The sequence below is a fragment of the Mastacembelus armatus genome, chromosome 19, assembly GCF_900324485.2.
Source record: "Mastacembelus armatus chromosome 19, fMasArm1.2, whole genome shotgun sequence".
Lineage (NCBI taxonomy): Eukaryota > Metazoa > Chordata > Actinopteri > Synbranchiformes > Mastacembelidae > Mastacembelus > Mastacembelus armatus.
In genome coordinates, this window is record NC_046651.1 from 5,964,985 (window position 1) to 5,992,294 (window position 27,310).

The window sequence follows — 27,310 nt, forward strand, 5'->3', positions numbered from 1 at the left end:
GATTAGTAATGGGTCAAGCTAAATGTCCATAGTCCATAGCTGAGCAAACTCCCTCAGAACTCCCTCTCCTCATCTTCCACCTCATCCTGAGGGATGCCATTCTACATCAGATACTGTATGTAATGTCTTCCATTAGTGCAGCAAATCTGTTTTCTAATTTCTAATTCCTTTTTTCATAAATGATGTGATGTTACACAGATATAGCATGTGTTACTGAAATATGTTTGACCAACACATTTGATCAAGAATATTGGCTGTATATTCACAAAATTATGATCTTTGTTAGTTAAAATCTAATGATTCTGCTAAGCTCCTTTCCTCTAATTCTAACATAATACATATATTATAACAAAAACTCATGATGTACTGCCACTTATTATGCTATACATATTCAACAAATAGTCAGCAGCCTAAGATGTTAGTTGAAGACTATTGTGCAAATATGAGGATGAGACATTCAAGATTGCCTGTGTTTTGTGCTCCACTATACATCTGCTATCATGGCTTTTTGTTTGAAGGGGAGTGGAAGTGTCTTGTTCTGCTTTGAAACTCCAGCTTGCTGTGGCTGTTTTTGAGCAGCCTTAAAGAGGCAAGTTAAAAACCTGAGTTTTGGTGTTGTTGTTTGTCCTACTCTCACTGTTTCTGTTATGGCTGTGGGACCACGCTGACGAAGCTGCATTATGCATCAGCAGGATGAATGAGCAAGTGGTGGCTAATGCAATAAAAGATGGAGAGGTCGTTTGTCCTTACAGCCTGAGTGCACAGTTTTACATACATACACCGATGAAAGGAACTGTTGTCCTTTTGCCTCACACAGCCACACACACATACACACTTAAATGATAAACAGTCCATTCTGTCTAACATTGTTAACCAGGCTGGATGCAAAGTGTTTGTGTGAGTGTGTGTTTGTGTTCACTGAAGCTGTGTCAGCCTAATCTGTGTTTAGTCTCATCATTGATTGGTGTCACATAGCTCCGTGTGGTGTTTAGCCTAACCACATTAGGGATAGCCATTTTGACTCTGTGGTCAATAAAATTTATGTGCTAAGCATCAATATGTCTTCACATTCACTAACTCTATAGCTAAATGCTTCATCATCCTTTCACTCAGCCTCCCAGTCTCTCAGCATCTGCCTTGGTTGTCATTTGTTTGCCACATGCACTTTCTTTAAAGTGTCTATCCTGTACCCTCACTAACAATGTGAACATCATCCAACATGGCTTGCTAACAAATCTTTGGTTAACAGGATAACATCCTGATAACATGGGAGCAATGACTGCCATTCAGAACAGCCACGGGTGGCTTTTCCATCTTTTCGGATTCTGATGTGCTTTTCTTTTCCTCCCAGAAAAGGAGGAAGAATTTGAATGGGATAATGAGGTCACTAGAGAAAGACTATAAAAAAATGCATTTTTTTATTGTTTGGTTATGACAAAGTTGTTTTATGCCTGTGTTACTGTACATTCCTTAACTTCCATCCACATGGTTCGAGAGAGCATCCATGCTGGTGATCCTGCTGAACTGTGTGACACTGGGCATGTTTCATCCCTGTGAGGACATCGACTGTGACTCTGAGAGGTGCAGGATCCTGCAGGTAAGACCATTATTGGCTTGATCTATGATGGATTACATGTGTTTTGTTTCATAAGTTACAGAAGATTAATGTGGTCGATGCACCGATTCCATCCTTTCTTCACTCGCAGACAAGACTATAAATCTGATTTAGTACATTAACCCTTTAAAACCTACCATAGAACATGTCTGCCAGAGCATATCTTTACATTTTTATATGCTGTAGTGCCATTTTTTGGAGCATATTAATTTGCCATACATCAATGCAATCCTTTTATCCCAAATTTTAATAATATGTATCTAATAAGTCCTTACTAAATAAATTGCTAAAAAGTGCAATAAACCAATTTTTTACACATATTTTTCTAAATACAGAAATGTCATAGCTGTATCCCTCAAAATATAAAAAAAGTTGTACAAAGTAAGATCCCAAGATACTTAAACTCCTTCGCCTGAGGTAGGATCTCTCCCTTAACCTGGAGAGGGCAAGCCACCTTTTTCCAGTTGAGAACCATGGCCTTGGACTTGGAGGTACTGATTCTCATCCCAGCCACTTCACGTTGCAAACTCCTCTGGTGCACGCTGAAGGTCCTGGCTCGATGAAGCCAAAAGGACAACATCATCTGCAAAAAGCAGAGATGCAGTCCTGTGGTCCCTCCGGCCCCTGACTGCGCCTAGAAATTCTGTCCATAAAAATAATGAGCAGAACTTGTGACAAAGGGCAGCCCTGCTGGAGTCCAACATGCACTGGGAACAGGTAAGACTGCCAGCAATGCAAACCAATCTCCTGCTCCAGTTGTACAGAGACTGGATAGCCCTTAGCAAAGGGCCCCAGACCATAGGATGCCACGAGGGATGCATTTGAATGCCTTCTCCAAGTCCACAAAGCACATCTGAACTGGTTGGTCAAACTCCCACAAACCCTCAAGCACCCTGAAGAGGGTATAAAGCTGGTCCAGAGTTCCTTGACTGGGACGAAAACTGCATTGTTTCTCCTGGATCTGAGGTTCTACTATCAGATTCCCCTCTCCAGTACCCTGGCATACACCTTCCCAGGGCGGCTGAGGAGTATGATCCCACTATAGTTGGAACACATTACTCTGTGGAAGGCATTTTGGTGGGGTTGAGGAGCTCCTCAAAGTATTCCTTCCACCGTCCGACAATATCCCCAGTCAAGGTCAGTAGCTCCCCACCTCCACTGTAAACAGTGCTGGCAAAGCACTGCTTCCCTCTCCTGAGGTGCAAAACGGTTTGCTAGAATTTCCTTGAGGATCCTCCACCATTGCCTCACCAAACTCCTCCCAGACCTGGAGGAAGAATTGCGGCCTGCACCACCGCCCACGCCACAGCACAATTGGCCTGCTGGTACCCGTCAGCTACCTCAGGAGTCCCACAAGCCAGCCAGACTTCATAAGACTCCTTCTTTAGCTTGACGGCATCCCTTACCTCTGGTGTCCCCCATCGGGTTCGAGGGTTGGTGCCACGACAGGCACCAGAGCCTTACGACCACAGCTCCAAGCCACTGCATTCACAATGGAGGCAGAGATGACATGACTACAAAGTCGATCATCGACCTCCGTTCTAGGGCCTGCCATGTGCACTGATGGACACCCTTTTGCTTGAACATGGTGTTCATTATGGACAAGCTGTGACTAGCACAGAAGTCCAACTCATTCACCGGGCAAAACTCCAACACCTGGGGGCTGAGCATTGGAACTATAAACAAGCTCACACCTGCCTGCCACCTCTCATCGAGGGCAACTCCAGAGTAAAAGAGAGTCCAGCCCCTCTCAAGGAGTTGGATTCCAGAGCTCAGGCTGTGCAGGTGAGCCCGACTATCTCTAGTCAGTAACGCTCAACCTCCCGCACAAGCTAAGGCTCCTTCCCCCTCAGTGAGGTGACATTCTATGATCCTAGAGCCAGTTTTAGCTTCCAGGGTTCGGGTCACCTTCGAGCCCCAGCCCCAGTCATGGCTCCAGAGTGCGGCCCCAGCTTTGCTGTACCGGGCAGCAAGGGACTTTTTTAACTGATCTTGGTCTGGCCCGTCACCTAGGACCTGTTTGCATGGGGGGACCCTATATAGAGCCCCCAACAACATAGCTCCTAATTCAGACACTCAAACCCCTCCATCATGATAAGGTGGTGGTTCAGGGAGGGGTAGCTAAGGTAAAGTACCTGCTTATGTGTTATTGCACTCACACAATCTCTTATTGAAAGCCTTGTGTAGCGATGTGTTGTGTATGTAATAAAGCTCCACTGCAGTAAAATTCTTACACTTTGTGAAGTTTACTTGATTGCTGTTTTACCAGGAGTGGAATGAGAGGGTTCCTGTCATTTTTGTATGTGCGAAGCCATGGGGACTCGGACCATGAGTCTGGTCTTGAATTTGAATGTCGAAATACTGTTATTTATATACAGCTGCTGGTAAGGGGCATGTTAATAGGAGTGGTTTGTAATGTTTTTAAGCGGGCTCTCCAGTGAACGTAGACTTGTATTCTGATATGCAGTCAAACTCCAGAAACATTGTAAGTTTCATACTTAGGTCTAGTTCAGCAGTGGATAGAGGATAAACAGTAACAACACAGAGTACAACACTTTAATCACTGGCATTCATTTAACTCTCTTATTTGAGGCGACAAGCACAACCTGCTGAAAGGCCTTTCAGTGGGGCTTGCAACAAGGGAAAAACACAAAGACACTTTCAGAAACAACATTGACTGCATTAGTTGTAGATGTGACACTAGTAGATCACAACAACAAATGCAAAGTAATGATTGGAAAAAATCATACATGAGTGTGAGGCAAAGTCACTGTTTACATGGCAGGCCATGTGACAGTTCAAGCCTTATTCAATCACATCAGAACAGATGACAGCAGGAATGCTGAAACACTGAGATAAATAAAATAAAAATAAAAAAGTCAAAAAACAATGTTCAACTACTGATATCATATTTTCCAGGACATCTGGCCTTTGCAGCTCTCACCATTTGCATTAACTAGGATGAAAATAAACAATATTGTGTGGAGGTGTTTCCATTAATTTATGGACCTACTTTAACCTAGCAAACATTGATCTTGTTTTTCTGCACTGGGAGGATGAAGCAGAGTGAGGTGCTGTAGAATAGATCTGTGTTATCTGGCACTGTTCATCTTGTGCAGTGAAGGGATAATGTGCTCAACCACAGATTGGTTCCAAATGGAGTGAATCACGACAAAGTCCAATTATTTTCATGTCCACTGATTCAGTGAAGTTGAGCCATTTCATTCCAAAATGAGATATCTGTCATTTAAAGAAAATAAAGTCCTAATGCTGTGTGCAGTCTGATATTTCTGATATTAGATTACATTAAATTTCCTCTGTAAAATATTTACTGATTAGAAGCATTTTGTAGGAAGAAATCATGCGTTTTCTAAAATAAATGTTTATGCACATTTTATTTTACGAAATCTAAACATTGCTTTAGAGAAACTGTTGGTGAATTTGGAGAATTGGTGGGTTGGAAATGAAAATAGCAGTAGAGGATTTTGAGCCTCCTGCTGCAGGGGCAATCTGCACCCATCGACTCCTTCCATCTCTCTGCTCATGGATAAGATGTGATTTCACTGAGTGGCTGCCCTCTTTGCAGCCTAACTGAACATACAGCCCACAGGTTAAATGTATTCTCATTATTTTCCCTACCCCCTCGATGTCAGTGTCACCATTGCTTCACACACTGCGATATGTACAGAGATCATAAAGGAACACGACCTACACATTTGCATGCTCTTGTCTTTCTCTGATCCATCTCACATATACTGACTCTCCTGTTCTTTCACTATTACGCTCTCATCTTTTACTTCTCACACATTCTTGACACTTGCTTCAGGCCCCATATTTCACATCTATTTTATTTTTTAGGTGAGAGGTTTATTTTACTTAAAAACCTCCTAAAGTAAAGTATTTACCTCAGTACATGACTGATTTTGATAGTACAGTATAATTGTAACAGGAAGATTAGATTGTACGTGATCTTGTGGTGTTAATGGTCCACTACAGCAAAGTGTGCTGGGTCAAGACTTATTTGAATGAAACCTACTGCAATTGTTGGAATGAACAGGATGAACACTTTATTGCCCAAACCTACGATAGCACCATTCCTTTCTCTCACCAGTGAAAATATGTTTTCTCCACACAGAAATGGCCTTTCATGTTTGCATGTTCTCCCTGTGCTTGTGTGGGTTTTCTCCAGGTACTCTGGTTTCCTCCCACAGTCCAAAACCATGTATGTCAGGTTGATTGGTGACTCTAAATTGCCCATAGGAGTGAGTGTGAGTGTGTGAGGTTGTTTGTCTCTATGTGGCCCTGTGATGGACTGGTGACCTGTCCAGGGTGTACCTCTGTCTTTCATCCAAAGAGAGCTGGGATAGGCTCCAGCAGATCCCTGTGACCCTGGTTAGGAATAAGGGGGTATAGATAATGGATGGATGGATGGAAAAAAAAATGAAATTGCTTATTTAACCCTCCTATTATGTTCGTTTCTCAGGAGCAGCAATAATGTTCCTGGGTCAATTTGACCTGGGGCATGTTAATTAAGTGTCAGAAACCAAAAAATTCCAATAAACATTGTTTATATCTCATTATTAACTCCATCACTAACCATTTCAATCAATATTTAGTGCAGTGGTGTTCTTTACCTCTCACAGAAAAGGTTCCTGTCAAACGTTATAACGACACCTGCATTCTCGCACTTTACAGATGAGGTCAAGAGAATAGGGAAAGTGTGTGTGTGTGTGTGTGTGTGTGTGTGTGTGTGTGTGTGTGTGTGTGTGTGCGTGCGTGTGTGTGTGCGTGTGTGTGTGTGCGTGTGTGTGCACGTGTGCATGTGAGACTGGGATGAAATATGTTTCACAGTTGCAAAGAAACAAATAGTATTTGACACTTCTGACCCCTTTTAGCCTTTGAGCCTTTTAACTGTCACTGCCGGGTCAAATTGACCCAAACAGTATCTATAAACATGCAGGGGGGGGGTTGCAAATATGTGAAATGAATCCATCCATCCATCTTCTATACCCGCTTTTTCCTGAAAGCCAGGGTCACGGGGATCTGCTGGAGCCTATCCCAGCTCTCTCTCAGGTGAAAGGCAGGGGTCACCAGTCCATCACAGGGCCACATAGAGACAAACAACCTCACACACTCACACTCACTCCTACGGGCAATTTAGATTCACCAATCAACCTGACATACATGTTTTTGGACTGTGGGAGGAAACCGGAGTACCCAGAGTAAACCCACGCAAGCACAGGGAGAACATGCAAACTCCACACAGAAAGGCCGGGTTGCGAATACTGAAAAAATACTTTTAACTATTTTAAAAAAAAAACAAACTTTAAAATGGGTCAATTTGACCCACAACATAATAGGAGGGTTAAAAAAGTATTCAGACCTTCAAATCAGTACTTTGTACAAGCCCCTCTGGCAGCAATGGCAACTTAGAATCTACAAATCTACAAACTTTGTGGTTTTTACCATTATTCCTATCCTTCAAATTGGGTGTGAAGTATCTATGAAATGTCACCTTCAACTCTCTGCACAGATGTTTTGTGGAGAATAAGTCTGGGTTTTGGCTAAAGACCAGTCAGAGACACGTCCTGAAGGCACTCCAGTTTTGTCCTGGCTGTTTATGTCAGGTCATTGTTGTTCTGAAAGGTGACCTGTCAGTTTTAGGTTTCTGCAACAGGATTTCCTCAGGAACCTCTCTGGGTGCTTTCATCCTTCCCTCAATTCTGACCAGCCTACCAACACCTCCCACAGTGGTGTTAGCAGGTGATGGTTGTTGTTCTATGGACATAGTGAAGTTCACTTTTTGTCTCATGAGACCTGATTTTATACCACAGATTTTACCACAGTCATTCAGTGTATTGAGTGGTCGTGTTTTTCTACTTGGAATTTTCTGGTGTTTTTTGGTCATTTGTCATTTTTCTGTTATACTTAATACTCGTGGGATGCCTCGATCTTTTCCGAACTGAATTAGCTATTGGACCGGACCGAACAATATTAGCTGTAGCCTAACTCACCAGGACACCTGCCCTGTTCTCCATCATTCTCCTGACACCACAGCTCAATTTCTCTTCTGGGCCCATTGTCTTTTTAAATGTTAAATTTCTTTATACTTGAAGTTGTGTTAAAACTGAACCACAAGACAAGACTATAAATCTGCTTTAACAGTACATTAACCCTTTAAAACCTACCATAGAAAAAGTCCGCCAGAGCATATCTTTACATTTTTACATGCTGTAGTGTATTATTGGGTAAGTTACAAGAAATTATGATCATAATTTTCTTGTAAGCAGCTTTAAGTGCTGCAATATTAATGAAGTCATTAATGGCTTCATTGTCAGAAAAAATACCAAAAGACACTTCAAAACATACTTTATGTACTTTTTCAAATTTCAAACGTTATTCTATTGTATTTCATACATACTCAAAGCGAGTTCAGAGGTCCATTAAGCGAAACCTCAACGGGGACAGGGCTGTCGGGACACTGAGGACTGGGGAGATGGGGCAGGGCCTCCACGGAGTTGGGAGACTTGGGAGCTCTGGCTGTGGACTTTGGAGCTCAGGCTGTGGACTTGGAGACTCAGAGACGAGCATCGGAGACTGGAGGACAGGCGACTGAGACAAAGGAGGCGGTGACAAGGACTGAGGAGCTGGCAAAGGAGACTGAGGAGTTGGCGGCAGAGACGTGGGAGTCGGCAGCTGAGACTGTGAGGCCGGCAGCTGAGACTGTGAGGGCGGAAGCTGAGACTTAGGAGCTGGCATCGAACACTGGGGACTCGGCGATGAAGCCTGGGGATCTGGCAGCAGGGACTGGACAGTCAGCGACAGAGGCGTGGGAACCTGCAGCAGAGACTGTAAGGCCGGCAGCAGAGACATGGGATCCAGAATCGAAGACTGAGGAGCTGGCAACGAAGACTGGGAAGCTGGCAATGGCCACTGTAAAGCCATTAGCAGTGACAGGGAAGCCGGCGGCAAAGACTGTGAAGCCGGCGATGGGGACTGTGAAGCCAGCTTCGGAGACTGACGAGCCGGCAGCGGGAGCTGGGCAAGGCACCACTGTTTGGCAATCTCTAGGGGAACCTGGAGGGTCAGGAACCTCTGCAACAGGGTGTGGAAGGGTGAGAACAAGAAGTCCATTAGGGCTGCCTTTCCCTTGGACACATAATGTTGGGGATTCAAAAACTCTTGCTCCCGCAAGTGCAAAAGGAGAGCACCTCCTGGTACTCGTTGGAGGTGCGGATGAGCATCCTGAAGAGACTGAGGGATCCCAAAATAAGTCTCTCCTCTGGCATCCTCCTGTCGCTGTCTGCATTCTGTTACGTTTTGTTGAAAGGCTTTGTACAGGCTGTGAACTGTCCAGGGTGTACCCCTGCCTTCCACCTGAGAGAGAGCTGGGATAGGCTCCAGCAGATCCATGTGACCCTGATTCAGGAAAAAGCAGGTATAGAAAATGGATGGATCGATGGATTTGTACAGGGTCCAAGGTTGTAGACATCAGAGACTTTATTGAGAACGCTGAAACAAGGAAAAACTTAACAAAGGCAGGCAGAGACGGGAACTGGCACAGCAAACTCAGGAACATGGCAAACTCAAAGTCAGTGATGTGGTACATAAACAAGAAATTCTCAGTAAACTCGCAACATGGAGGCGTGGTAACATGGAACTCACTAACACATAATAATCCAGCAAAGAACAAAGAAAAGAGGCAGGTATATATAGAAGTAGAGAAAAAGGCAAATGGAGGTAATTGAGTTTAGGATTTTACAGTTCTGAAAATCTGTACTGTTATCTGGTGGACAGAATTTGTAAACCTGATACTGTTTATATATTACCCCCAATCCTGTTCACAAAAGCCACCCAGCTTATGCCATCCAGCAGATGAAATAAAATAGTATGGTAGTTTTGCTGTTCTGTTTGATTATTATAACAGCTAATGAAAACCCAGACAGCTAATGAAAACCCCAAATTCAGTATCTCAGAAAATTTGAATATTGTGAAACAGTTCAATATTGGAGACTCATGGTGTCACACTCTAATCAGCTAATTAACTCAAAACACCTACAAAGGTTTCCTGAGCCTTTAAACGGTCTCTCAGTGTGGTTCAGTGTAGGCCACGCAATCATGGGGATGACTGCTGACTTGACAGAAGATGATCGTTGACACCCTGCATAAGGAGGGTAAGACACAAGAGGTCATTGCTAAAGAAGCTGGCTGTTCACAGAGTGCTGTATCCAAGAACGTTAATGGAAAGTTGAATGGAAGGAAAAAACGTGGTAGAAAAACGATGCAATTCAATTCAATTCAATTTTATTTGTATAGCGCCAAATCACAATACAAATCATCTCAAGGCACTTTACAAAAACTAAAACTAAAAACCCAACAATTCCCTTATGAGCAAGCACTTGGCGACAGTGGAGAGGAAAAAACTCCCTTTAACGGAAGAAAAAAACCTCCAGCAGAACCGGGCTCAGTTTGGGCGGCCATCTGCCTCGACCGGTTGGGGTGAGTGGATAGAGCAGAGAGAAAAGAACAGCAACAATAAACAACAAATAGACACTGCAAGTTGGTGGGGCCAGTAACTGCACATCAGCGATAAACAGCTCCAGGACCAGGGACACCTGCAGAAGGTACAGAGAGAGAGAGAGAGAGAGGGAGGGAGAGAGCACAAACTAGGGGAGAGAGAGAGCACAAGGTTAGTAACATTCAATGGTGGAATATACATGAGGTGGGAGAGAAGGGGGGGGGTTAGGGTAGGGGAGCTCAGTGCACCAATGGTCCTCGGGCAGTCTAGGCCTATAGCAGCATAACTAACTAAGGGATGCCAGAAGCCAGCCCTAACTATATGCTTTGTCAAAGAGGAAGGTTTTAAGTCTAGCCTTAAAAGTACAGAGAGTGTCTGCCTCCTGAACCCAGGCTGAGAGCTGGTTCCACAGGAGAGGAGCTTGATAGCTAAAGGCTCTGCCTCCCATTCTGCTTTTGAGAACTCTGGGAACCACAAGTAGGCCTGCACTCTGAGAGCGAAGTGGTCTATTGGGATAATATGGTACTATGAGGTCTTTAAGGTATGAAGGAGCTTGATTATGAAGGGATTTGTATGTGAGAAGAAGGATTTTAAATTCTATTCTATATTTTACAGGGAGCCAATGAAGAGAAGCCAATATAGGAGAAATATGATCTCTCTTGCTAGTTCCTGTCAGGACTCTGGCTGCGGCATTCTGGATTAATTGGAGGCTTTTTATTAAGATATTAGGACATCCAGATAGTAATGAGTTACAGTAATCTAGCCTTGAGGAAACAAACGCATGGACTAGTTTTTCTGCATCATTTTGAGACAGGATGTTCCTAATTTTGGAAATGTTGCGCAGGTGAAAGAATGCAGTTCTAGAAATTTGTTTTATGTGTGAGTTAAAGGACATGTCCTGGTCAAAAATAACTCCAAGGTTTTTTACAGTAGTGCTGGAGGCCAGGGCTATGCCATCTAGAGTAGCTATAATTTTAGAAAAGTTATTTCTGAGATTTTTAGGCCCAAATATAATGACTTCTGTTTTCTCCGAGTTTAAAAGTAAAAAGTTACTGGTCATCCAAGCCTTTATGTCAGTTAGACAGGCTTGAAGTCTGGTTAACTGGTTTGTGTTAACAGGTTTAATAGATAGATATAACTGAGTGTCATCCGCATAGCAGTGGTAATTAATAGAGTGCTTCCTAATGATATATCCTAAAGGAAGCATGTACAGGGTGAACAGAATCGGTCCTAGCACAGAACCTTGTGGAACTCCATAACTAACTTTTGTTCGTGTGGAAGGTTCATCATGGACATGAACAAACTGGAATCTGTCCGATAAATAGGATTGGAACCACTTTAACGCTGTTCCTCTGATACCAATCACATGCTCCAGTCTCTGTAATAAGATGTTGTGGTCAATGGTGTCGAATGCTGCACTAAGGTCTAGGAGGACAAGTATCGAAACAAGTCCATTATCTGAGGCTAAGAGAAGATCGTTGGTAACTTTCAACAGTGCTGTTTCTGTACTATGATGTGCTCTAAATCCTGATTGGAAATATTGCACAAGCAATAGGGATAACTGCAGCCTTGAGAGGATTGTGAAACGAAGCGCATTCAATAATTGGGGGGAGATTGACAAGGTTACTGTTATTGACTGCAGCTGGAGTCAGTGCTTCAAGAGCCACCACGTACTGACGTATCCAGTACATGGACTACAACTGTTGCATTCCTTGTGTCAAGCCACTCTCGAACCAGAGACAACATCAGAGGCGGCTCACCTGGGCTAAGGACAAAATGGGCTGGATTGTTGCTCAGTGGTCCAAAGTCCTCTTTGTAGATGAAAGTAAATTTTGCATTTCATTTGGAAATCAAGGTCCCAGAGTCTGGAGGAAGAGAGGAGAGGCACACAATTCAAGTTGCTTGAGGTCCAGTACAAAGTTTCCACAGTCAGTGGTGGTTTGGGAAGCCATGTCATCTGCTGGTGTTGGTCCACTGTGTTTTATCAGGTCCAATGTCAGTGCAGCTGTCTACCAGGAAGTTTTAGAGCACGTCATGCTTCCCTCTGCTGACCAGCTTTATGGAGATGCTGATTTCATTTCCAGCAAACTCACCTCTTCAAATTTTCTGAGATACTGAATTTTGGGTTTTCATTAGCTGTAAGCTATAATAATAAAAATTAAAAGAAACAAACACTTGAAATATATCAGTCTGTGTGTAATTAATCTATATAGCATATGAGTTTCACTTTTTGAATCTAATTGCAGAAATAAATCAACTTTTGGATTATATTCTAATTTAATGAGATGCATCTATATGCCCTAACACTTTATCCCAGCTGATAAACAACCTAGACAGATGATGAGATAAAGAAGAGCCCTTCAGATAAGAATAAACAAAGGAACGAGTGATCATTCAGCTGATGGAGTTGTTTCAAAGAAATTTAAAACTCTGGCTATACTGCAGCTCTAATCTCTAACACTACGAATTGTCTCCTTTTACCCTGAAGGAGTGATTTCAGTGGAACACATTCTGCCGTAAATGGTGCAGTACATACCTAACCTTCCATCACCCCCCTGCAATGTCTGTGGAAAGCTAATAAAATAATTGCCAATGCAATGGGAACAGTGGGTTACTGAAAGCTATGCAGAGAGAGGGGGAGGAGGTGGCAGGCAGAATTAGCCATAGATTTTGATTCCTTGCTCAGATGGAGTGTCTGACATTTGTGTAGAGCCAGAGTGCTGCTGTTATATGGGCTGTAGCAGGCCGGAGTGGAAAACACATACCTTTCTCGTTCACCCCCACATCAGCCTGGTATGTGCCTGGAAGATAAAAAATGCCAAGTCTTCTGTGTGTCTGTGCGTTTGGTTGTCATTACCCCAGCTGCTTTGAATGGCTGTGATTGAGCTGAAAAGTCTCTCTCACAATATTATCTCCCTCCACCTGTGAGGAGTGGATCTCAACTGAATGGCAGATTACAGTTAGCCTGCCCTATTGTCCTCACCACAAGAGGAATACGACGCCTTCAGCGACAGGTATGGCTGTCCGCCTGCCTGTCTTAGTGCATATGTGTGCGTGATGAAAGCATCTGACCCCTGTGATAATAATATTCAGACTTGCAACAGGCAAAATTAGCATACATAGTGCCTGGGATTTATTTTGGGTGGAGGGTGCAGGGAAATGTTTTCAAAGAGCTGATGGCACCTGTTTCAACCACAAACTATATACAGTACGTGCATTCTCTTACCTGTTAAGGTGCTCTTTAGTTAACTGGACAAAGCAGCTTTTTTCATTTGTGCATTCAGACATTTACTGGGTTCGTAGGGACACTTTCTATGTCCTTTGTTCCTTTTTTGTGAATATATGTAGTTTGATTATGAAGTGATGATTCATTTTTTGTATATGCCTAAAAACAATGAAGACCAGTTAAAACACCAGAGTTAAGAACAAATAAGAACCTCCATGCTGAAGGTGAAATTACATAACATTGTACTTTATTGATTCAAATAATACATGAAGGTCAGAGGTCAGAGTCAGCTGCTTCACAGACATAGATGAGGTAGAAGGTTTCCAGTGTCTTTCTGAAGGGCCCATAAGCAGAATTAATACTTGCAGTCATGTGACTTCCACCCGGCTGCAATTCTCTGACCGACTGCTGATCGACCCTCTCCTCATGTGCAGAAACACGTCTGTGTTTGAATCATGACCAGGAATATTTCTCATCTGCAGATTGTGATTGTTTGTCAAGAGCTGCAGCATTTCACATTTGAGCGCCACACTGTATCTAATAACTGCTTTGATACTTGGGAATTTGTGAGTGAGCTGTGTCAAGTCATTAGGGAGTGTTTTAAGTGCACTCAGCATTACTGATTAAGTGCACTCATGACATAAAGGTCCCGTTCAGAAGGTGATGAGAGGGCGTGCAATTATTGGCACTCACTTGACGCACTGATGACACGCAATACAGCCTGCTGTGCTAACTGATGTCTGTGTGTGTGTGTGTGTGTGTAAAAACCATATTTTGCTACATTGTGGGGACTGAAATCTGTTTATGCTGTTACATGCGGGAACTCAGTTTCCTTGTGGGAAAAAAAAATCCCGGTCCCCACTATGTAAATCTTCTTCTTTCCCTTTCAGCTGCTCCCTTCAGTGGTCGCCACAGCGAATCATCTGCCTCCATTTAACCCTATCCTCTGTATCCTCCTCACCCACACCAACTATCCTCATGTCCTCCTTCATTACATCCAAGAACCTCCTCTTTGGTCTTCCTCTAGGCCTCCTTCCTGGCAGCTCTAACCTCAGCATCCTTTTACCAATGTATTCACTGTCCCTCCTCTGAACATGTCCAAACCATCTCAATCTGGCTTCCCTGGCTTTTTCTCCATAACATATAACATGAGCTGTCCCTCTGATGTCCTCATTCCTGATCCTATCCATCCTCGTCACTCCCAGAGAGAACCTCAACATCTTCAGCTCTGCTACCTCCAGCTCTGTCTCACTGACTTTTAAAGAGATGACCTGGTTTAAAGTTAGGGTTAGGTTAAGGTTAAGGTTAGGTGAGTGTTAGGGGTAGGCAGATAGTGGTTATGGTTAAGGTTAGCGCAAGTCAATGAAATTAATGTAAGTCAGTGCAATGTCCCCCACAAGAAATGATAATCATGTAGTTTGTGTATGTGTGTGTGCGTGTGCGTACGTCTGGCGGACATGTGTGTTTACACTTATTGTCAGGCAATGCAAAAAAGTAACATGGGCACACTCACAGAGGGCTGTTAAACTAGTGGGTAATGTCACTGTTTAGGCTGGGAGGTTCATGTGAGATTTAATACACATGGAGAGAGTCTGAATGTGTACAGTGTAATTCTGTGTGAGAGATGGACACATGCATGCTGCACACATATGGTACACGCAGGAGTTATTATAAACAAGTGCATGAAAAATGACGCATAGTTTACCACATACACACGAACAAATGTACCATTACCCACACACAGACCGATGCTACTGTGGAAGACATAATCACAGTAATAGGGGAGTGATGGGACTTCCCTTGAAGAGAAAAGGAGGCAGTAGGAATAAGAGATAGGAGGAAGATAAAGAGAAATAGAAGTTGGCAGTTAGATGGAAGGAGGAAGAGGAGGAGGAGGAATGGAATTAAGTTGCATACAGCAGGGATCCCATCCAGATGTTTCTGCAGGAAGATGAGAGTGGGAGAACAGTTAAGGATGACAGAAGGCAAAAGACACGATTTCTTGTTTTTCTTCACTGGCATAAAAAATTACGCTTACTTAATTAACAATATTCAAGATGCACTGTATCTTAAAATAAATAACACAGTAACACAAATGTATCATGTAGTTCACCTGTGTATTACTAAAGCGATATATTGCAGCTGGTATTTGTTGTCCTGATTAGAGCAGCTGACTTAAATTCAAGCTGTGCACTGGTTTGGTGTTGTATTGTGCACTTATGTGTAATGAATGTTACAAAATAGTTTGATGTTGTTAGAGGGACTGTGGCAGACTATCAGAGTCTGTGTGAATTAGGCACAACAGCTGTTTGTGTGTGAAAATGCAAACATGTTTAAGGCAGCTGTCAATAAGCTTGTATACTAGTTTACTGTGTGTAATGCATGCGCAATAAAAAATAGATGTTTTATTTATAAGCAGTATATCCTGTTTGTTTCAATGAATATTTAGTCCCTTAGTGCAGGCAACAGGACTAGGATCACAGCTTCTAAATACCAATCAAATCTTAATGGATACTTAAGAAAACAGGAAGCTATAATATCAGAATTCAGTTTTCTCTGGTTTCTTCAGAAATTTTGATAAATTAATTGAAATTCCCAAAGTCTGCAATGAACTGTAACATTATAAATGAATTATGTCTGGTGCTGTATTTGTTTGCTGTTGTTCTGTCCAGTTTATATTCTGATCTCACACTTGCTATAGCTGAATAACTAGCGATTGTGAAATAGGGGTGGACCTCTCCTTTGTTTTCTGGATCACAGATCACCTGACAGAAAGGCCACAGTTCATTAGGCTGGGGAACTGCATCTCTAGTAGAGTTTTACGCAACACAGGAGCTCCATAGGGGACTGTTTTGACTCTATACTTGTACACAGCAGACTTCTCATACAATTCTGAATGCTGCCACATTGATGATACTGGATGTATCAGGAATGGACAGGAAGAGGAGTACAGAGGCCTGATAAAATCCTTCAGTGACTGGAGTCACAAAAACTGCCTCCTACTGAACACCTCTAAGACCAAGGAAATGGTATTGGAGTTTCCACTTCATCCAGTCAACAGCTGCAGTGCAGGAATAGTGGTGCCAGCCTACAAATATCTAAGCATGCAGCTGGACAATAAGTTGGACTGGTAACTGAACACAGATGTACAATATAAAAAAGGCAGAGACAACACTTCCTCCTAAGGAGGTTTGGATCCTTAGACGTCTGCAGGAAGATGCTGCCCATGTTTTATCAAACTATGGCAGCCAGTGTGCTGGTTTATGCTGCAGTCTGTTGGGGAGGCAGCATAAAGCAGAAGGATTCAAGGCAGCTGGACAAGCTGATTCAAAAAGCTGGTTCAGTGACTGGAATGAGGCTGGACTCACTGGAGGCTGTGGTGGAGAGATGCTCACAGACAAAGGTAGAGTCCATCCTGGAATACACTGACCATCCCCTTCACAACATCCTGATGGAGCAGAGAAGCAGCTGCAGTGGACGACTCAGCTCACTGAGCTGCAGGACTGAACCATACAGGAGATCCTTCATCCCCACTGCCTGACTGACTAGTGACCACTCTCTGACTGACTTACTAACTAACTATATGACTACCTGAATTTGCCTTTGAGGATGCAAAATTTTGAATCTGTAATTAGCAGTATTTGAAACCGTTGCAGAGGGTAGTATGGGAAGGTCTTTCTTCACAATCAACAGGAATAAAGTCACTCAATTTGTGTAACTAACAATTATTTCATGACATTGAATTCTGCAGGTGTAGCTAAAATTTGAGGGAAAGGTAACTAGCAAGACACAATGAATGTAGTTTTACAGCATAGACTTGATAATCACGCTTTAATGTAAGTCTCTATAAGTAACAATTTATAAGTGGACATGTTTGTTCACTACTGGAGAAGGGATGTATAAATCAGGGTACTGTATTATCCTCGCAGTACTTATTATTGTCGAGTCAAATGAAAACTAAAAGTTACAGCTGTACTAACCTCTGATGTGTTTCTGCCACTATTGCCTAAAAATCAGAGGGCAGCTGTATTGACATTTCAAATGTGCAGTAGCATGTCTTCCACTAAGGGGATAAATCCAATATGCCTTTTTCAGGGAAGACATTTTCATGTCACAGTAGAAAAATCACAGCTGCTTTATAGTTTCAGTCCTGGTATTGTGTATGCTGGCTCACTGTCAGTATTTACTTGGGACCCTTGAATAGAAAAGAGTCATTGTGAATGCTAATAGTATCACCTGTACTTGGTAAAATCACACATTTACATTTGTTAGTTAATACATATTTAATAGTGACTAATCCTTTGTCCATAGTTTATGGCACAAGGTTTTTGAAGTAGCTGTTATAAGCAGTCAGTGTCTGGTAGGGGTTTACAGGATTTGACTAGTGCACAGGTAGGGATGGCTTTTCTATTTCTGGCAGCGGCAACAGTGGTTTGTTTGGAGTAAACATAAAAAGATGAACATGATACCTGCCACCTACACAACATCAAAAGACAAAGACTTTATAATTTTACCAACACCTTAATGAAACACAAAAACATCACAGTGAGCAGAAGCTACAGTTGCAATATTAGTTAAATGGTTTTGGTTTACCAAATAGCCGAATAGCCATCCATAGCCATTTCATTATTTGATTTACCATTTAATTTTACTTCTGCTGTATTATTGCGCATTCATCACCCACCATTTCAAATCGCTTTATATTGAATTGACTCACCACTAGTTCTCTGCTGTCATTTATTGGTCTATTTCACACTTTGTGACTGTCACACAAAATGAAAGACAATTTTGTGAGGATTTGTCTGAACTGGGATTAACTGGATGATATAATATAATTAGCATTTTAGTTTTGTTTCCACTTTATGTGGAAGTCTCATCATTCTATGGAGATATTTCTAAAGTTGCAGTAAAATTACCCAGGGAGTTTGTCTGTAAGTCCCCTCGCAGGGTGAGGATGCAGTGGAAGGGAGAAATTCGGAGTGTGTGAGCAGTGAGCCGTTCAGCACAGGTCACTGGTGTCTGTTCCCTCAGAGGCAGGCGTGTGTGTGCTAGACTCCACATGGACGTGCAGCCAGTGAACCATGGTGACAGTATACACACACAGGCACAAACACATTTCCATTTTGGTAAATGTTGAGAGAGCACTGTGCAGATCTTAGGCTGTGATTGATGCAGTTAGACAGCTTTTCCTGTATATTTGTATGTCAAATCTGATCTATGCTCAGTAGGTTCATAAAACATGTTCCACGCTTTACTGATGTGTGATACTCAGTCTCAGGAAATCAGCATCCTGATTACATAGCCATGTTACCATGAGCTGCTGCAGTAGTATGCTCCAACAGAATGCCTCAAGCCAGCATGTCCTGTGGACTTTGATTAATTCAAAGTGCAATAAAGTGTGTCTGCATGTTTGGAACAGGAGCAGTGAGGATGGTTGAGCTGGCTGACATTAGCTCAGTGTCAATTTATCAAGAGTCTCTGTAGGTTTGGTCCCCACACGAATGTGTTACAGTATGTTATGCATAAGCACGCATGAATTGTGTAATTAGTGTGCGACTGCATGTGTGTGGATATCTGTCTAAAGTTTTGTGTGTGAGAGGAAAGATATTGCACCCATTACCCATTAGTCTCAAGGGGGTATCTTCTGATACAGGCTCTGCAGGCATGCAGGTTTCGCTAATTCAAAATAGATGAGTAATTACACCCCAGCAGAGATATAAGAACTGGCTCCTTCAGTAAAGTAAAAAGAACAGAGGTAGAAGGACTGAGTACTAGAGGAGAAAGCAACACAGTCATATTATGCTCAGCATGGTGCTAAACATCTGTGCTCTTCTATATTTCCACACATTTATTCTGTGTCAGTTATGAATCTTGGGTTGCAACATCTGTTGCCAGGGTTAAGAGGAAGGTTACGCCCTGGACATGTCATGAGTCCATCACAGGGCTGACATATAGACAGACAGCCTTTGACAATCCCATTCCCAACCCAACCTGCGAAGATAACAATTAGGCTTTCAGTGCCCTCAAAAATATCACATGCGGGCTACTACATATATCCTCTCTAAATAAACAAAGATGACGGTAGAGCTAGATTTTATTTGGTTACTTACTTCTCAGTGTATGTATGATTTCTAATTGCGCAGCAGCTGCAGCTTAAACCATATATAACTTCTATTGTACTTAAATCATATTTCCACATCTTCCAATTTAACCCACTGCCCTGCTAATGCACACGTTTCTATCAAGGTTTCATACAGGAAACCATTGCAGCCTGACAGTGTATAATATCCATATCACAGTTACCAATTGTTATGCACTTTGGTGCTCTGGTGTCCTGCATTAAAAAAAATGGTACCAGTATCACACAGTTCAGATTAAATGTAGATCAAACACTGAACACAATGTTTTTTCTTCTGCCTTTTCTTTTGGGGTGTTATGCACCACTGAACAATCTGCTTTGAGGCTCTTCTGCCTCTTTGGAGTAAATGAGAAGTGTGTAAAACATCTGGGGTGATGTATGGTCAGTATTAGGGAGTTATCCTCAGGCAGCTGTTTGTTAAAGAAACCTGCTGTCTCATACGTTGTATGCCCTGGAAATAGCAGTGAAGCTCCATGTGTTGAGTAAAATCTTTTGAATTTTGAGGCAGACTACACAAATGCTTTCCAAAGATGATATGGATGGGAATTTTGACTTGATGCACATACACACATGAACATGTATTCCCATGTGAAACTCTACATTTTACTTACTGTGAACTTGAGAGCAGTGAGAGGCTAGCCTCTGCCTAAGCTAACAGGATTTGATATATTTATACATTTCTCTGTTAATGTTTGGGATGACTCATCTATCAGTGGGTGCCTGTGCCTTGATGTCCTTCCAGAATTTCTCTTTTATTTTTTGACTTTTCCTTCCTCATCTCCCAGTTCCTTCTCTTCTGCCTTTCAAAAAAATGTTTTTTATTGATTTTCATATTTCAAGAGTTAAGATAATCGTCTTTTTAATTCCTGTCCAACTTCTGTCTTTATTCTTCTCCTTGTTTTCTTCTTCAGTCTGTCTGATAATGACTTGGAGAGCTGAAGCTTGGTCAGACACCCACACAGATAGTAATGATGGCAGGAACTTTAATTAGCCCAATGAACAGCATGTCCCAGGTTATTATGTTAGATACTCTGCATCAGAAACCATTTGTTGCTTGAGTCTCTTAAGCCAACAAGGTGCCAAAAACTCCATTAGGCAGGAGGACCCATGTTGTTAGCAACAGTTTGCTGAAGTGTCCTTAAACAGGACTCAGAATCCTTTGCAGCACCTTATCTCTTTTCTCTTATCTCTTCTTCCTCCTCATCCACAGGGGGCAGATCTCCTGACAACAGGGAAAAGCAGTGGGCTATTTTTAAATGTCAAATATGTTGTCAAGTATCTATTGTCATCATTATCTATTGTCAAGTAACCGTGGTATGGAAATATGGTTGTGTGATAACAGGTGGCTGCTGCTTTGATTAGCATTTCCAAGTCATGTCCCTTTCATGTAGGACCACACATTATCAGACTGTAGCCACAAGTTGAAATATATAAACAAATTTGAAATAGATTGTCATGAATGTGGTTTAATAACATATATAGAGAACTATAATAACATCTAGGTTTGGGGCAAACGCTCTTTCAAAAGTCAGTTAGCCTTCACTTGGCCACATCCACTATGGATGTTTAGGTCAAATAAAAAATGCAATTAGATTGACACAAGGGGCAGTGTCACACGTGTTTTGTAACAACTTTAGGCTGCCCATGGATATGCCTGTATGTTAATCAGCTGTCTGTATATTGTCTGTATATTAAATTAAACTATGGTAGATGACGATATCCTTTATGTTATAAAAATTATATAGTAGTAGTAGATAGTGTTTCTGTAGAGGTTCTCTTAAATACTTATACAGATTGCTTTTGTTACAACACACTGCCAGTGGCGACCTCCTTTATTTTTCATCAGACTGCTCACCTGTTTCTCCTGCTCGTTTCTTTCTGCAGGACTTTGACGACTTTATCTTTGCATTCTTTGCCATTGAGATGGTGATCAAGATGGTGGCTCTGGGGATTTTTGGCAAGAAGTGTTACCTTGGAGACACATGGAACCGCTTGGACTTCTTCATAGTATTGGCTGGGTGAGTTACAAATACACACACACACACTAAACACACAGGTGGCTAAGCATAACTGTGCATAAACACTTGAAGCTTGCACAAAATGCAGTATGCACCCACATGAAACAAAATTGAGCAGTAATCAATCTGCAAGGATAGAACAGAGTGTAATAAATGTAACATGTGTGTAAATGTAATTGTGTCAGTAGATTTCAACAAGCTGCTGCAAGCTTCTTTGAATGCTGCCCCCAGAACAGATCAGACGACATTGGATTTGAAGTATGAACTTCTTAGAAGCAACTTTCTACGTAACATCACTACTTCATTGTGCACTCTACTTGGTTTGTTATTAAATAAATTTACCCTAAATGTCCTGTAAAAGACTTTTAACTAGAAGTTAATAAGTACCCTGTTAAATTCTTAAGCATTCAGAATCTGTGAAACAGCTGGAGAGAGTGAGATCAGACTTTAAGAAAAGGGACAGAAAAATTCAGTTTCATTTACTCAAAACCTGTCTACACTCATAAATCAGTCACTGAACACTTTACAGTATGCACACACAGCAATGCACACACACCGTAATTTGATTAAACATGTTACAGAACATAGCCTGCTGGATTTGGCCTGACATTTTCATCACACTTCATCCCCTGCTGCTTTTTAATGCCATCCGTCTGCCACAGCTTCTGTGGTCTATCAGTGGGAACAGGGCGCCTTTCGTCCTGTGTGTGTCTGTGACTGCACGTGCATGTCAAAGCGTGTGCTGTGTCCTACATGTCACTGATGTCCACACTTTGATCCACTGATCACTGCTGCTTTTGTCAGTGCAGCATTCAGCTAGACGTGTATGTTTTCTGCCATTTTAATAATGCACTTCTTTGGACATCAGAGAAAGCATCCTTTATGTACAGTACATGGTTTAGAAATACACTTTGAAATATTATATTTGCCCTGGCATTGATGATATAATATCAATGCTGTTGAAAACATGCTAGTTTGATTTGCATATTTTGACCATGCCCTTTTAATTGGCTCAGTTTTATCAGACTCAACTTTGAAGTTTTACTCAGGCTTTGTTTATTTGTTCACACAGTGTCCATGTATCTGAAGAGCAGTGAGTATACAGACTAAAACAGTTTATACACAGAGAGGTGACTAAAAATATCTTTGCTCATATACAGCTGAAAATAATAACAACTACACACATGTCATGGACACTGTGAGAGGAAATGCTTTTGTTACCTCTCACATGTAGACTTTGTCTCTAGTGGCTGTTTGACTTCAGACTTGTATTGATGAAAAGTGCAGTCGCTGGTAAGGCCAATAGTGGCTATTTTAGCCCAGCAGTTTGCATCTACTGTTACATCTACACTGTAGAGACCAGTTGAATAAAGCAAAGACAGTGACAGTGAATAATGCAAAGATCGGCATAGGTGGAGTGTTTGAGTATCAGAGCATGGACACTATCAAATGTGACAGAAAACAAGGTACGAGAAATGTCTGAATCTGGTGTCTGCATATATGTATACAATATATAGCCGCTTACATCTGCGTGTGTAGGTGTTGATGTAAGCACACACACACACACACACACACACACACACACACACACACACACACACACATATACAGTATATATATATATATAACTATGTTTTCAGTGTTTTCATCAGTTACACTATTTTTAAACAGATTTTTATAAAATCTCATATGAGAGTGCTCAGCCATGCCGAGACAATGGTAACCTAGGTAACTGCTGGTTGTCGAGCATTTGATATATCCTGGCAACAGTTGTTAAGTCTGTGGAGGAACGCTCTGATGAACTGTTTGTTTCTTTCCGAGACAATAATTACAGCTAAGCTGCTTTTTCAGCAGGTCTGTGCACTTGCCTCCTAATCACCTCTCTGTCAGGAGGGGATGATGGAGGGATTGTTGCAGAAAACAGGTGGAATGTGCCGAATGAGGGAGATGCAGGGAGAGAATTTGTTTAGTGAACTGGGAGGGATGTTGTGCTGCATTCATATAATTCACAAGATTAATAGAAAATCAATACATGGGAGTTTCCTACTTGAAAATGCTGGTGATAGATGTACCACTGCAGGTTTGACATTTTGGTTTTTTGTAAAGTACCTCAGCAGTTATTAGACAGATTGTCAGGAAATTTTGTTCACATGGGGGATAAATTCTACTGATGTTTCTCCTAGTGCCAGCTGCAGGTTGACATTTGTGGTTTCTGCAAAATTATCATAACATTTGTCCCAAGAAAAAAAAAAAACTAGCTGTAACCAGGTGTAACTACACTAACATACATTTTGAGACTTAAATCTAGAGTGAATGAGTTGTTAAGAGAATGTTTATTTTTTATGTATTTATTTATTTATTGATGTGTGCAGTGGAGCCCAATCAATAGCCTAGAGAGTCTAAATAGCAGAGTGTTGTAGCACTGTAGCAGACAGGGTTTCCTATCCACAGTACATCGATCTCACTTTACACTCTCCCTGGCTGGATTCTTCCCGGAGCGAGAAAAGAAAGGATAACGGAGGAGGATTGAGGAGGGAACAGGAGGAAGGGTGATAGATTGACAGACAAAGGCAGACAGAGAGGAAGAGAAGCTGAGACAGCTGAATCGATTGCTTCATTGCAATTCCTCAATATTTAATCAGGTTTGATGTTTCAGACAGAAACAGATGCCACTGATGAAAATACTCATTTTGGTTTTATCATCAAAATTCTTTTAAAACTATCTATAAATAAGCTGAAAAAAAAATCTAAATGTGTTCATGTAAATCCTTTTCTGTTATAATTGCTCCCATCATACCATATGTGAGATCAGAAGTCCTAAGTCTGTCTGCTCAGTGAGCTGCCCAAGTTACTGTGCACCGTAAACATTTTACTGTATGACTGATTATTCTCATGCCATAACAGAACAACAAGAAAAAGGCACCACCACCATCCACATAACAGTGTAGAAACTGTTCAAATATGGAAAACATGACTTTATCTCTTCTCCGCTTCTGCCATTTTCATCTCCACAACTTGTCACATCACAAACAGCTCCTAACTTATCAATGAGTATGTTTGTTGCTAGCTATTTTAATATTCAATTTTTATTGATTTTATTTATTAGTTGTAGTTGTAGCCCTATAGTCATTTGTGTACAAGTGGTCATTTTTCTGATCAACCTGTTTTGAAATGAGTTATAAAAACAGGTGTATTTTAGATGGCTTATGGCCTTTGATTGGTAGCCTGACTGCCATGTGCAAAATGTGTCACGGAAGAAAGATATTGGCCTGCATAGTCATAATGTTTTGGCTTCACTTCTGCTAGCGTTTTAATTTCAAGTCATTTGGGAAAACAGTCAAACAGTCTGGACAGTCAAAATATACAGTAATCATCAGAATTTTAAAACAAATGATCTGTTGTTTCCAGTGTAAAGCTAAAGCTTTAAATTTTTTTAAGTGGGATGTTTAAACTATAAAGGCAAAAATAAACCTATAATATGTTTGTTCTGTTCAATAAAGTAAAAGGAAGTTAAAATGTTAAGAGTGAGGTGATCATTGAGAAAGATTAGAACCGTCTGGTACAAAGTGGAGACCAGATGGCGTCCCCATCATCCTGCCAATGATCCTAATTATTTCATGGTAATTATATGAAGGTATAACAATTAAATTTATAATGATATATTGATATTTAAAATGCAAACTTAGCACCTTTAATTGGCTTTAAATATTCATCCCATCCTCTTGCATTTCAGACCTCGGATTGAGTCACACTAAAGTAGGTGACTGAGAAGCCCAGAATGTAATGCTGAGCGTCGTCGTCTTTCTTCTCTTGATGATTTATTGATGACGCTTTGGATTGGCTCCAGCCCAGTTTAGGGGACAGAGGAAGGAAAGAAAAAATCTGCGGATGAAGGTGGAAAGGTGAGGGTGGGAGAGAGGGAGACAAAGTTAGAGAAAGGAGGAGACAATAAGAGATTAAAGCAGAGCAAGTTCTTAATTAATGTACAGTTTTAGCTTATTAAAATAGTTTGTAATTATACACTTCAGGATATAGGCTATACTTTATTTCTGTGAGCATATCAGTCAGGGACAGGGAAGTGAGAGAGAGGAAAGAACTAACAGATTGAGTTGAAGTGTGAGCAGAATGTCTTAAGGCTTCACAAGGATATATTTGCATTTAAACCTGCACCTCTGTGCATAGAAAGTAAAGACTCACAGACTAAAGTAAAAAAGGACTCTTCGAGAGAATGGACTGACCTTTGTTTTGTTATACTTTTGACTGCTAGATTACAGTGGGTACGGAAAGTATTCAGACCCCTTTAAATTTTTCACTCTTTGTGTCATTGCAGCCATTTGCCAAAATCAAAAAGTTCATTTTATTTCTCATTAATGTACACTCAGCACCCCATCTTGACAGAAAAAAACAGAAATGTAGAAATTTTTGCAAATTTATTAAAAAAGAAAAACTGAAATATCACATGGTCATAAGTATTCAGACCCTTTGCAGTGACACTCATTTTTAACTCACATGCTGTCCATTTCTTCTGATCCTCCTTGAGATGGTTCTGCTCTGTCATTGGAGTCCAGCTGTGTTTAATTAAACTGATTGGACTTGATTAGGAAAGGCACACACCTGTCTATATAAGACCTTACAGCTCACAGTGCATGTTAGAGCAAATGAGAATCATGAGGTCGAATGAACTGCCCAAGGAGCTCAGAGACAGAACTGTGGCAAGGCACAGATCTGGACAAGGTTACAAAAGAATTTCTGCAGCACTCAAGGTTCCTAAGAGCACAGTGGCCTCCATAATCCTCAAATGGAAGAAGTTTGGGACAACCAGAACTCTTCCTAGACCTGGCCGTCCAGCCAAACTGAGCAATCGTGGGAGAAGAGCCTTGGTGAGAGAGGTAAAGAAGAACCCAAAGATCACTGTGGCTGAGCTCCAGAGATGCAGTAGGGAGATGGGAGAAAGTTCCACAAAGTCAACTATCACTGCAGACCTCCACCAGTCGGGGCTTTATGGCAGAGGGGCCCGACGGAAGCCTCTCCTCAGTGCAAGACACATGAAAGCCCACATAGAGTTTGCCAAAAGACACATGAAGGACTCCCAGACTATGAGAAATAAGATTCTCTGGTCTGATGAGACCAAGATTGAACTTTTTGGTGTTAATTCTAAACGGTATGTGTGGAGAAAACCTGGCACTGCTCATCACCTGCCCAATACAATCCCTACAGTGAAACATGGTGGTGGGAGCATCATGTTGTGGGGGTGTTTTTCAGCTGCAGGGACAGGACGACTGGTTGCAATTGAAGGAAAGATGAATGTGGCCAAGTACAGAGATATCCTGGAAGAAAACCCCTTCCAGAGTGCTCAGGACCACAGACTGGGCCGAAGGTTCACCTTTCAACAGGACATTGACCCTAAGCACACAGCTAAAATAACAAAGGAGTGGCTTCGGAACAACTCTGACCGTTCTTGACTGGCCCAGCCAGAGCCCTGACCTAAACCCAATTGAGCATCTCTGGAGAGACCTGAAAATGGCTGTCCACCAACGTTCACCATCCAACCTGACAGAACTGGAGAGGATCTGCAAGGAAGAATGGCAGAGGATCCCCAAATCCAGGTGTGAAAAACTTGTTGCATCATTCCCAAGAAGACTCATGGCTGTACTAGCTCAAAAGGATGCTTCTACTCAATACTGAGCACAGGGTCTGAATACTTACAACCATGTGATATTTCAGTTTTTCTTTTTTAATAAATTTGCAAAAATTTCTACATTTCTGTTTTTTTCTGTCAAGATGGGGTGCTGAG

General features: G+C 41.7%; 1 protein-coding gene across 1 annotated transcript in view; it reads left to right on the forward strand.

The window, feature by feature from the left end:
• Window positions 1-1,502: 1,502 nt before the first annotated feature.
• The window catches only part of cacna1g (calcium channel, voltage-dependent, T type, alpha 1G subunit), a 142,389-nt gene continuing 116,581 nt past the window's right edge, over window positions 1,503-27,310 (forward strand). The window contains exons 1-2 of the mRNA XM_026315914.1: window positions 1,503-1,597; window positions 21,383-21,516. Coding sequence (XP_026171699.1) covers window positions 1,505-1,597; window positions 21,383-21,516 — 227 coding nt within the window. The 5' untranslated portion in view covers window positions 1,503-1,504. The remainder of the gene's footprint in view (window positions 1,598-21,382; window positions 21,517-27,310) is intronic.